The sequence below is a fragment of the Lepidochelys kempii genome, chromosome 24, assembly GCF_965140285.1.
Source record: "Lepidochelys kempii isolate rLepKem1 chromosome 24, rLepKem1.hap1, whole genome shotgun sequence".
Taxonomy (NCBI): domain Eukaryota; kingdom Metazoa; phylum Chordata; order Testudines; family Cheloniidae; genus Lepidochelys; species Lepidochelys kempii.
Window position 1 is genome coordinate 13,283,120 of NC_136403.1, and position 13,219 is coordinate 13,296,338.

At 48.6% G+C, this 13,219-nt stretch overlaps 1 protein-coding gene across 1 annotated transcript; it reads right to left on the reverse strand.

Annotated features, from left to right (window-relative positions):
* Nucleotides 1–640: 640 nt before the first annotated feature.
* Nucleotides 641–10,941, reverse strand: LOC140902926 (IgGFc-binding protein). Its single transcript, XM_073323509.1, has 6 exons — nt 10,705–10,941; nt 8,478–9,045; nt 4,502–5,085; nt 3,033–3,603; nt 1,675–1,874; nt 641–790 (listed from the first exon to the last, which is right to left on the reverse strand). The coding sequence occupies exons 1-6, from the start codon at nt 10,939–10,941 to the stop codon at nt 641–643; spliced, it is 2,310 nt and encodes a 769-aa protein (XP_073179610.1).
* Between the last annotated feature and the right edge of the window lie 2,278 nt (nt 10,942–13,219).

Genomic DNA, 13,219 nt, shown 5'->3' on the forward strand with positions numbered 1-13,219 from the left:
GCTAATTTTTCTCTGTGGGTGCTCTAGCCCTGGAGCACCCTCAGAGTCAGCACCTATGGTTTCTACAGTGCAACAGGTCTGCATGTCACTTCACAGAGAAGTGAAAGATATGTAATCTTCCCCACAAAAGCTTACAATTTATGTGCTGAAAGTTTGGGAAAGAAATGTCTTTGAGAAGGTCCAGGTTGCAATGCAATAGCTTTTATGAAGTCCAGGTTTGTATAGTGCAAGATTTCACAGAGTGAAACAAAGTGCAAGGTTTGGGCATCATGGGGTGATCTTGTTAACTTTTGCAGGTATAAGATGTGGGCAGCCGCTGTTCCCCTAGAAATTATAGTCCATCAGAGGCACTGCAGCAGAAAGAACCCACTTTACTGAGGACAGAAAGAAATACACCACAACTACCACACAGCATTCTTCAAGATCTCCTATACATTCAGTTAACAGAACTGGCAAAACTATTGTAATGGTGCCATCTTGTGGCTGGCCAATAATATAAAAAACAATAATTCAGAAGCACAATGCACATGCACCCATGTAATGGATAGCACCACAGAACACATTAAAACAAAGCAACTGCAATGCTAGCTATAAATCATATACATTCTAACTCTTCCATTGTTGGGTGCCATGGCCCTCACTATTCTCTATCCTTTGTGCAGCTGTGCGTGCCGTTCTTGAGCATGCAGGTCTGTCTGGGCTCACAGGCGACTTTCTGACACACAAGGTTGCTCCTAAGGTAGCAGGTGCAATTCTCAGTGCAGTTGGCAGAAATCACAGTCTCCATTGACTGGGGAAGAGAGTAAGAGTCAAATGTGAAGCATTAGTCCTTGGTCAGAAACATGGGTTAACTGTCTCCACTCGACTCTTTCAATGCTGTAAATGTAACTGTCATTCCCACCACCAGTATCAATTGACATCACTTGAGCTACTTCTGATTTGCGCTAGAGCCCAGTCCCCTCCCAGAAGGGTGACTAGAATCTTGGAATGCTGATTCCCAGTCCTCCCACCCTTGTGTGATCCACTACACTTCTGCAAATGGCTAGTTACTAAAGACATTATTCTTTGACCGAACATGTTGATTTACACTAGCTCAGGAAGAACTGGGCTCTGAGAGGCTGGACTGTGTGTAGTAGCTGATGTTCAGCTCCAAAGGTAGGTCAAAAAAGGTTCTTTAGGGCCTGACAGGATTTTATTTTAGCTCAACTGCTCTAACAACCTGGATGCCAGGATTCTGGCAGCCAGGATGAATCTTAACTAGACACAGGCCTCAATGTAACCAGCGGAGCTTGGTGAATTTTTTTTGAATGAATAATTTATTTGCCAGAAATGCAGCTTTGGGTCCCCTGAAACTTTTGGAAAATTTAGGGCGAATTTGACAGAGTTCTGGGCAAAAAAGAAAAAAAATGTCTAAATTTCTAATTTAAAGATTTTCAAAATGAAACATTTTGACCTTTTGTTTTGAAACACCATTTCATGTAGAAATTTATTTTTTAAAAGATAAAAACACCCTAAAAGGAAATGAAACTTTTTGTCCCACTCAAAATAATTTTTTTCTCAAGTTTTTCGTTTTGGCATGAGAAAACAAAAAAGCTTTCCATTTGACCTGAAACAATTCCCCCCCACAAATTATTTTGTCAGTTATTTGCTCAGCTTTAGTTACCAGTCGCCTACCTTGATGTATCTCCCGTATCTGAAGCAGCCACAGCCACCCGGAAACACACAACCCTCCCCATCAAACAGCAGCCTGTTGTCACACTGGCAGCCTTCAAAGCATCTCTCTGTGCACTGGGGTGAATTGGACAGGCCGGCGCAGGTGAAATCGCAGGAGCGGGTGCAGAGTTCATAGTGACTGTTAGCTGGGCAGGTGAGAGCTAAATTGTGAAAAAAATGAAATGCAGAGAGCCATGAAACACAAACCCTGCCACAGATAGTTACCATGTTCCTCTCCACTGACTTCTCCTATAAACACCTTGGTTAAGTGTGTGCACTCTGTCTGCCTCTAGAGGATAACAGCCTACTATTGATGCCAGTTTTCCATTAAGAAATACTTATTCTTGCAAGGTTGTAAATGTAGGACCAAACAATGCAGGCCACACCTACAGAATGGAGGACTGTATCCTGAACAGCAGTGACTCTGAAAAGGATCTGGATGAGCAAATGGATGCAAACTTCCAGAGTAATGCTGTGGCAAAGAGGCCTAATGTATCCCTCGGATGTATAAATGGAGAGTAGCAATTAGGCACAAGAAGGGAATTTTACTTCTGTAGAAGGCATTGGTGAGACTGATACTGGAACACTGCATCCAGCTCTGGTGCCCACATTTTAAAAAGGATGTTGCAAAATTGCAGCAGGTGCAGAAAAGAGCCACAAAAATGATTTGATGGCTGGAAAAAATGCCGGACCATAAGAGACTTAAGGAGCTCAGTCTGTTCAGCTCATCAAATGGTGACCTGATTACAGTGTGTAAATATCTTCAGGAGGAGAAAATAATGGGTACTAAAGGCCTCTTTAATCTAGTGGGAAAAGGCAGGTCACAAACCAACGGCTGGAAGCGAAAGCCAGACAAATTCTAGTCAGAAATAAGGCACAAATTTTTTAACAGTGGAGATTAAACACTGGAACAAACTCCCAAGGGAAGTGGTGGATCAAGACTGGATGCCAACATGTTGAGGCCAGCACAAGTTATTGGCCTCCATACAGGCATTACTGGGTGCAATTTAAGGTCTTGTGATTGACAGGGCAGACTAGAGGATCTAATGGTCCCTCCTGGTCTCAGCATACATGAATCTCCGAATTAGCTCAAGTGGTAGCTCACTGTGCGGAAGGCCCCAGACCTGAAATGTGGTGACGACTGAGGACAGAGTCCTTTCCCTTTCCTCCACAGTTCAGTCTGGCCTAGCTGGCATCCTCCCCCCACTCCCTGGACTGACATGCAGTTTGCACATGCATTAAGAGACACACAACAAGGCAAAATCAGTGGCATCAATGGGAAAGGCAGCCCAGGGCTGTAGGTTGCTCTGTAAACTCACGGCAGAAGGAGGACGTTCTCCAAGCTCTGATCTTGGCCCCAGCTGCCTGGCACGCGGCTGTGTAGCCCTGCAGGCTCTGGCAGAGGGTCTTGCCTGTCCCATTGGTGGCACACATGTCATAGAGACAATGGTTGAAGTACTCGGAAGGGCTGACCAGTGAGTGACAGTCTCTGAAGGGACCCAAGGCGGCTCTGATCAGACCACAAGACCTCTCAGTCTGGTACGGTGCCGTCTGGGTTGCATTACAGATGGGGCATCTGTCATTGCAACCATTGGCGCACGTGGCACCATCAACGGGCACCTTCCAGGAGCCCCCAAACTCATCCGCGTTCTGGGCGCTCTTCCCACCGGGCAGCAGGAAGTCGTCGTTCTTGTCTCCATTAAAGTTGCCGCACAAGCCGCACACGTGTCCCTTGTAGGTGCTGGGGATGGACACTAGGAGGTAGGAGGCAGCATCGTAAAGGACTTGCAGGCCAGAGGCTGATTGGACAATGATATTGTTTCCCTCCTGATTGATCAGAAGCTTCCCCTCATCCGTAGCCAGCGGCAGATTGTAGAGCTCACCACCCACCTGTTCCAAAGAATTTAAAATTTACCCGTCACTGGTGGGAACTCAGCAACTGTGTCCTGTCGCCACACACACGCACAAGGTTACAAATATTGTCAGAACTACACTAGAGTCAGCTGAGTCACACAAGTGTCAGTGGAGTTATTGTGGATAGCTACTGACCTCTGTGAAATTATTCTGGATGTACAGTGATGTCAGAATATCTCCAGATCTACACTGGCATCAATGGAGTTATTCTGGATTTACACTCGCGTCAGTGGAGTAACGCCAGCTATTCATCAGTGTCAGTGGAGTAACTCGGGATATACACCGGCATCGATGGAGTAACTCCCGCTATACACTGATGTCAATAGAGTCATTGTGGATTTGCACTAAGGTCAATAGATTTACACTTGTACAGGTTTGAGTAGAATCTGGGCTGGAATTAGGCCCTGTCTACACTAGCAGTTCTGTTCACAAAATTTTTGTTGCTCAGAGATGTGAAAAAAAACACCTCCTTGAGAGACAAGTTTTGCTGGCATAAACACTTGTGTGCATAGAGCTATGTCAGTGGGAGACTGTCTCCCACCTTCCCGCCAACATGGCTACTGCCACTCATTGAGCTGCGTTTATTATGGCGATGGGAAAGCTTTCTCCTATTGGCATAACATGGCTACATGGTACAGCTGTGCCACTGTAAGCTTGCAAGTGTAGACATGGCCTTACAAACACTTCCCTCCCTGCTGAGGCTTTGAGTAGCTGCAGATGAGGTCACCGGAGTTGACCTCTCCCATTATACCCTTTCATTTGCTCTCAACTTTCTGAACTGAATAAACTTTATTTCACTGGAGGACGTTGGGTCAGTCATGGAGTAGACCTCCGATGCTGGTGAGATTAATCTGAAATGTAAACTTACCACGACCTTCCACTTCTTCCCTCTCTCCATGGTGATGGTGTAACCATGAACGGAGACCACCACAGTCCTCATCCGAGCCATGCGGCCACCAGCAGCACTCTCCTTCTCCACTACCACGGAGAAGTTCACCAGCCCGGCATCGCTACTGCAGACTCTGGCTAAGGTGTAGGTGCAATTCCCATGTAGGTCGAAAGCCCATCCATCAAAGGTCAGGTAGTGGGAATCACCTGCCACGGTGCATCTGCCTGCAGGATAGCAGCCCAGGACTCCACTCTCCACCCTGCACTCCTCACTGGCTCCGCAGGAGGCCTCCTGGCACTCGATGACCCCGTTGTCTTGGCACCGGCACCGTTCCTGGCAGGAGGCGCTGGCGTAGAACACCTCTCCCTTCCTGTAGTACCTGCCCTGGTGCACACAGCCGCACTGCGCGACGGGGACGCACCGGTCTCCACTCAGGAGGAACCCGGCGTCGCAGAAACACCCTTCGGCACAGGGAGCTTCACAGCTGTCCGGTGCCGAGAGCCCGTGGCAGGTGGCAGGGCAGCCGCTCCCACAGAGCTCGTAGTGGGAGTTACTGGGACAGGTGGCATCTGCAGGAGATGATGAGAGAGAATGTGCAAATGAGGGTGAGAAAAAGCTTGTGAAATCACTGAGCTTGTCAGAAAGAAAAATCCCCCCCAAGCAATTTCATGTGAATTTAAAGCATTTTGGTTCCATCCATTTTTAAAAAAAAATTTCTGATGATTTTTTTTATCATATTAATTTGTTTGCTTCCAAAATTGATCATTTTCTGAAATTAATATTTTCTGCATGGTAAAATACAAGGATCAAACCCTTCAGTGGAAGATCAGGCTCCATGGCCCAAGCAGTCCCTCACGGATAAACGATCTGCATGAAGCCAAGTGATGAAGGGATAGAGTAAGACAAAGAGGATATACCCATCAGAGACATTAAGGAAGGACAATCTAATAAGGAGAAAGGAGAAGAAAAGAAGGGAATTGCAAAATTCAAACACCTAGAAGAAGAATGATGAAATCATCAACATGAAGATGAAGGAAGACAAAGCTGGAGGTGGTCAAGAATTTTCCACCAGAATGTTTGTCTGTTGGAAAATGACATTTTGTTAAAATTGAAACTTTCTGTGGGAACCCAAATGTCTTGATTCCTATACAATCTGCCCTGCTTGTACCATTAGACTCCATAAAAATCAAGGGTGATGTCATGGTAGGGGTCTACTACAGACCACCTAACCAGGAAGAAGAGGTGGATGAGGCTGGTTTTAAACAACTAACAAAATTATCCAACGCACAGGCCTTGGTGGTGATAGGGGACATCAGCTACTCAACCATCTGTTGGGAAAATAACACAGCAGGGCACAGATTAGCCAACAAGCTCTTGGGATGTCTTGGAGACCATTTTTTATTCAGAAGGTAGAGAAAGCTACTAGGGAAGAGGCTGTTCCAAATTTGATTTTGATAAATAGGGACAACCTGGTTGAGAATTTGAAAGTGGAAGGCAGCTTAGGTGAAAATGATCATGAAATGGTAACATTCATGATTCTAAGGATTGGTAGGAGGTGTGACAAAGTTCCTGCTCTACCTTGGTGGGTCTTGCGCTTATTAGCAGATTTGCTTGCCTTGGAGCTTCATGGCAGCCCTCAGCTTGGCTGGTTTTCTGAATTCACAGTCCAGGTCGACTCCTCCTGTGTCTGACCAGGAGTTGGGAGGATCTGGGGGGAAACTGGGCCCGCCCTCTACTCTGGGTTCCAGCCCAGGGCCCTGTGGAATGCAGCTGTCTAGAGTGCCTCCTGGAACAGCTGTGCAACAGCTACAACTCCCTGGGCTACTTCCCCATGGCCTCCTCCCAACCCCTTCTTTATCCTCACCATAGGACCTTCCTCCTCATGTCTGATAATGCTTGTACACCTCAGTCCTCCAACAGTCCGCGTTCTCACTCTCAGCTCCTAGTGCCTCTTGCTCCCAGCTCCTCACACACACACCACAAACTAAAGTGAGCTCCTTTTTAAAACCCAGGTGCCCTGATTAGCCGGTCTTAATTGATTCTAGCAGCTTCTTGATTGGCTGCAGGTGTTCTAATCAGCCTGTCTTAATTGTCTCCAGAAGATTCCTGATTGTTCTGGAACCTTCCCTGTTACCTTACTCAGGGAAAAGGGACCTACTTAGCCTGGGGCTAATATATCTGCCTTCTATTACTCTCCTATAGCCATCTGGCCCAACCCTGTCACAGAGGGAAAAGTGCACAATAAGAAAATGGATTTCAAGAAGTCAGACTTTAGCAAACTCAGGCAGTTGGTCAGTAAGATCCTATGGGAAACAAGTCTAAGGGAAAAAACAGTTCAAGAGAGTTGGCAGCCTTGTGGATGGGGGAAGTGGTAGATGTGTTGACTTTAGTAAAAGCTTTTTTTGTCTTGTATGACCTTCTCATAGACAAACTAGGGCAAAACAACCTAGATGGAGCTACTATAAGGTGGGTGCAAAACTGGTTGGAAAACCGCTCCCAGAGAGTAGTTATCAGTGGTTCACTGTCAAGCTGGAAGGGCACAATGAGTGGGATCCTGAAGGGATCACTTCTGAGTCCAGTTCTGTTCAATAACTGAACAGTGATTTAGACAATGGCATGTACATGTATAAAGTTTGCAGATGATACCAAGCTGGGATGGGTTGCAAGTGTTTTGGAGGATAGGATTAAAATTCAAAATGATCTGGACAAACTGGAGAAATGGTCTGAAATAAATAGGTTAAAATTCAATTAGGAAAAATGCAAAGTACTCTATTTGGGAAGGAACAATCCGTTGCACGTATACAAAATGGGAAATGACTGCCTAGGAAGGAATACTGTAGAAAGGGATCTGGGGTCATAGTGGATGACAAGCTAAATATGAGTCAACAGTGTAACACTGTTGCAAAAAAAGCAAACATAATTCTGGGATGTATTAGCAGGAGTGTTGTACGCAAGACATGAGAAGTAATTCTTCCACTCTACTCCACACTGATTAGGCCTCAGATGGAGTATTGTGTCCAGTTCTGGAAAGACATGGACAAATTGGAGAAAGTCCAAAGAAGAGCAACAAACATGATTAAAGATCTAGAAAATGTGATCTATGAGGGAAGATTGAAAAATTGGGTTTGTTTAGTCTGGAGAAGAGAAGACTGAGGGGGACAGGATAACAGGTTTCAAGTACATAAAATGTTGTTACAAGGAGGAAGGAGAAAAATTGTTCTCCTTAAGCTCTGAGGATAGGACAAGAAGCAATGGGCTTAAATTGCAGCGAGGATGGTTTAGGTTGGATATTAGGAAAAACTTCCTGTCAGGGAAGTTAAACACTAGAATAAACTACCTAGGGAGGTTGTGGAATCTCCATTGTTGGAGATGTATAAGAGCAGGTTATATAAATACCTGTCAGAGATGGTCTTGATCAGTGGTGGGCAACCTGTGGCCCTTGGGCCGCACGCAGCCCTCAGGGTAATCCGCTGGCAGGCCGCGAGACAGTTTGTTTACATTGACAGTCCACAGGCACGGCTGTCCGCAGCTCCCAGGGGCCGCGGTTCACCGTTCCCAGCTGCAGGTTGCTCACCAGTGGTCTAGATAATACCATGAGTGCAGGGGACTGGACTAGATGACCACTCAAGGTCCCTTTTAGTCCTACGATTCTTTGAGACCACTCCCCTGCCGGAGTTGGTGATAGGACCCAGGAGTGCTGATTCTCAGCCCCTCTTCTCTAACCACTGGAGTCTTCTTGCAGTGCTGGGGCTAGAACCCGGGAATCCCCTAGTTTCCCCTGCTGTAACCCACTAGACCCCACTCAACCAGGGATAGAACCCAGGAGTCCTGACTCCCAGCACCCCACCCCTCCTAGCTCTTACCCACTATATCCCACCCAGAGGCCACTTTAAGGATCTTTGATGACAAGTTTTCTCTTCACCCTGAATTAGTGTTCTCCCAGAAGAAGAGAGCAAGTTACCACAGAAGCTGTTGGATCGCCATGGCTCTATAGTCACCCCAGCACTCTGGCAGGCTGCGGCGTAGCTGGTGAGGCTCTGGCACACGACAGCCTGCTGCCCCCTAAAGAAGCAATAGTCATAGATACAATCTTGGAAGTAGCCCTCAGGGGGGACTTTGCGATGGCACTCTCGGAAGGGCCCAGCCGTTGCTAGGATCATCCCACATTCCCCCCGGATTTTCCGTTGGTGTCTATTGACGGCTGCTAGGTTGGAGCACTCCTGCTTCTCAGGTTCGGCGCAGCCTGGCGTCTCCGCTACCCGCCAGCTCTGCCCGAAGGTCGTTACATTCGGGGCCACTCTGCCATCTCTCATAATCAGCTCGTCTCCCTTGTCGCCATTGAAGTTCCCACAGAGACCGCACAGGGCGCCAGCGTAGGTGCTCGGGGTGGTGAGGGTGACCCGGCTCTGCCAGTCGAAGGTGATGGTGAGATGGAAGTCGGTCTGGATTGCTGCATCCTGCCCTCTCCGGTACATAGAGATTTTGCCGTCATCGGTGCTGTATGGCAGGTTGATGACCACGCCATTCACCTGCGAGCAATGGGCAAGGGACGGGTGACAACAGCAGAGAGAGATCATCCTGCAAAGCCCCAGTATGCCTTCCAGCAGTGGAATGCAGCTGCCTCTGTGGTGGGGCATGTTTAACTGCAGTGCAGAACTGCTGCACGGAGATCACCCACCCAGCACTGAATGCAGCCACCACTGGAGTGGGGCATGTTTAACAGCTGTGCAGAATCACTGCATGGGCATCACGCACTAAGCACTGAAATGCTCAAGGCTTATAAAAACAAACTACGTTTGAAGGCTGTGGGCTGAATGCTGATATCATTTTAGCTGGTTACAAAAAATAAAATTGGAAAAATGATCCTCAAAAGCATTTTTATGCCTTTAGATTATTAACACTGGCTGAACTTAGACTTTTCAAAATTTTCAGTGGAATATTTTGTTTTTCTTCTCCCCCCACCCCATTTTTGAGTAAATCCTGCCTTGTGCAAATCAGCAACAACAAGCACCACAATAAAACTCCACAACATCCCAGGAGGACAATGATCAAACACAAACTTGAAAAAAAACATTGAGAATGTTATTAAAATCTAAAGCAAAGAAAAACTCGCTCATCTCCTTTCTGCACGCCGTTAACTTCCAAGGTCAGGTGTTCTCTGTCAGTTCTTCAAAACATGATGCCAAGTCAATTATACATTTTTGATTCTTATAGTAAATGTAAGAGGGGTATGAAAATCTCTAACTTTGAATAAGGGGTTGGCAGTTGGAAGAGGCTTGTGGGGAAAACTTACAGGGCAGTTCTCTGGGCTGTGTTGTACAGGAGGTCAGCCTAGATGACCACAACAGTCCTTTCTGGCTTTGAAATCTCTGACAGTGTGAACTAGATGATCACAATGCTCCCAATGATGACACATGAATACCCGAACAAAGGGGTGACAGTGGCTGACCCTTAGGGCTGATCACAAATTACCTGGCAAAACTATTTTTTGATGGAAAATTGATTGGTTTATTGAATGACATTTTCTGCAAAAGTGCCGGCCACAAAAAATTGTATTTTTTGTTTTGCAGCAAACTGAGTTTTCAACCCGCTCAATAGGTTTTTGCCTCAAACTGAAATATTTTGTCTAAAAAAGTGAAATATTTTGCTTCTGAAATGCCACCATCCTGCTTCATGGGAGTTGTAGTTTGGGTTGCCATTTTCCTTTATGTGCTGAGCCCCCCAACTGGCCTCCATCTCCCATGATGCCCTGTGCCCATGTGCTGCCATGATGCACGACCTTTCTTCACCAAAAGGAGAGCCCGTGATGCATCATGGGAGATGTAGTCTGACCTGAAGGCCCAGACTACCAAGGAACCCAACCTACAACTCCCCTGAGGCACTGCAGTGGCATTTCAGAAAGGAAATATTTCGATTTGGGGGCAGAATGTTTCAGATTTCGATTTTTTTTTGCCAAAACCTTGAAATTTTCCCTGCAGAATCTTCACGCTCTCCCCATTTTCCACCCAGCTGCATTGATGACAAATACAGAAGGAAGATGAAAAGTGCAATGATGAGTGAATACAGTAAAGAAGACAATGGGGGGAAATTGGCTAATGCCCTAAATCAGGAAGCTGCGGACACAATACAATGCAAAGCGGAAGCTCTAATGAAATGGTGTCTCAGGATTGGGCAATGACTGAACTCACCAGGATTCTTCCTGGATAGTCCCTGCTGACTGTGATGTTCACTCCGTATACACGGACCTCCACAGCTCTGGTGAAGGACACGGCTCGGAGGCCCCTGTTGTCGTTCTGAACCAGGACCTGGAAATCCACCAGCTCTTCCCGCTCCTGGCACCGCCCGGCCAATTGATAGTGGCAGCTGCCCTGGAAGTCAAACCTCTGCCCGTCGAAGCTGGTGTAGTGGGGGTCCCCGCTGGCCATGCAGCTGGCATAGCTGGTGGGATAGCAATTTGGGAAGCCCTTTTTCACCTGGCACTGCTCACCAGTCCTGCACCCTGAAGCCTCGCAGCTCGCCTGCCTGCTCTGTGGGTCACACACGCAGCGTCTGGTGCAGGTGCTGTCCCCCCAGAATTGCTCTCTGGGAGCATAGAGATGCCCCTGGAACTCGCACCCGCAGCCGGCCTTGCGGATGCATTTCCCAGCGTCCAGCACGAAGCCCTCATTGCACTGGCAGGTCTCCACGCAGGGCAAGGAGCAGTTGTTAGGGGCCACTTGGTCGTTGCAGGTGGCAGGACATGCGGAGCCGCAGAGCTGGTACTGGCTGTTCTCTGGGCAGGGCAGAGCTGTCAAAGGGATGGGACACGGGAGTCACTGGGAATATCGCTACATTTGGCCAGCTTGGCATAGCGCTGAGGGGGCCTGGCAAACACTGTGCAGCAGAGCAGCCCCCAGCGATGTCCCCGAATGCACCATGAGCTCTGACCCACAGAACTGGAGCTGGCAGAGCTCCTCAGGTCCCATCTCCTCCAGCTCCTCAGCCAGGGCCAGACTTTCCCCTGTTCTCAGGCTTGTCCATCTAGCATTAAATGTTCTCAGCAATGGGACTTCCTTGGGGAGAAGGTCCCCTGGCCCCATAGATCTCACCATTAGCACGTGTTCCCCGCTGGTTTCCCCTGGCTCATGCTCATCCCATCACCCTGGGACCACCCTACACAATTCCCCTCTACCCGGGTGTACTCACAGCATCCCACCAGTGTCCTCCAGTCGGAGATATCCACCCCCTCTCCCCGGCAGGCATCAGCGTAGCTAGTCAGTGCCTGGCATAGCATGTCCTGGAGGCCGTCGTTCATGCACAAGTCATAGACGCAGTTCTCCAGGTAGATTTTGGGGTCGATCACAGAGTGGCACTGGCTGAAGGGGCTGCCCACCCCTTTGGTGATCCAGCCACAGAAGGGCTCAGCTTTGTACCTGCCAACCAGCTCTGGGGAGCAGCTCTTGCATTCCCCGTGGCAGTCGTCCCAGCAGAACCTGTCCCCATCCTCCACCTTCCAGCTCTTTCCGAACTCCACGGGGCTGGCAGCCAGCGCCCCGGCCGGGGTGGTAAAGTCATCCCCAGGGTCCCCGTTGTAGTTGCCGCACAGACCGCACAGCTGCTCCCAGAAGCTGCTGGAGATCTTCACCACCAGGGAGCTGCCCCAGTCATAGGAGACGCTCAGGGAGAAGTCAGTCTCGATGACCACAGAGCCCCCGCTCTGATACACCCTCAGCTTCCCCTCCATCAGGGAGACAGGGAGGCGGGAGCTCCGGGCATTCACCTGGGGGGTATACAAATCAATTGTTGACTATCCAAGCTGCTGAGACTCCAGGTCCACCCGCTCCACTTAGCTTGGCTACTGCAGCTCCCCCCTTCAACAGCCTTCCAGACAGTCCCAGCTCCAGACCAGGTAGACCTCTTATGGGGATTTATCCTGTGGTGCTTCTCCCCCAGGGACTCGTGAAATTCAGCCCATTTGGAGACATGATGAATGAGGCCACCCAAGCATTCATCATTCCCCTTTGGATACAGGCTGCAGGTCGGGACTGAGGGACACCAGCAGAGCTCTGGGGTGGGGGAGCCGAGGGTTGGGATAGCAGGGGACCCTGAGATTCACAGGACTACAAGGAAATCCAGAAATAAAGCCTACAGCATTGCAGATACTCACCTGCACTAGCCCCTTTGTGTATCTGTCCATCGAAATGGTGACATTGTAGACACGGACTGTCACAAAAGCAACCGAGGAAATGTGTGTGTTGCGCTGGTTCTGGTTCTTGGCCTCGAGGCTGAATGACGGGAGAGTCGTGTCCGAGCTGCAGGTCCTGGCAATGGCATAGGTGCAGGTGCCCGTGAAGTTGAAAGCCTGCCCGTCGAAGGTGTGATAACGCGATTCTCCCTGCACCCGGCAGGTGGACTCTGACTCGGCTACACACGCTGGGCTGCAGTTCGTGTTCTCGCATCTCTCCTTCTTCCTGCACTCAATGGTGCTGCAGGAATGTGGGCTGTCTAGAGAGAAAGGTTTGCCAGGCCACAAAAAACCCCCACACCAGCTGTGATAGATGGACTGCATTGCGTTATTCATAGAATCATAGAATATCAGGGTTGGAAGGGACCTCAGGAGGTCATCTAGTCCAACCCCCTGCTCAAAAGCAGGACCAATCCCCAATTAAATCACTGGGGCTTTGTCAAGCCTGACCTTAAAAACTTCTAAGGAAGGAGATTCCA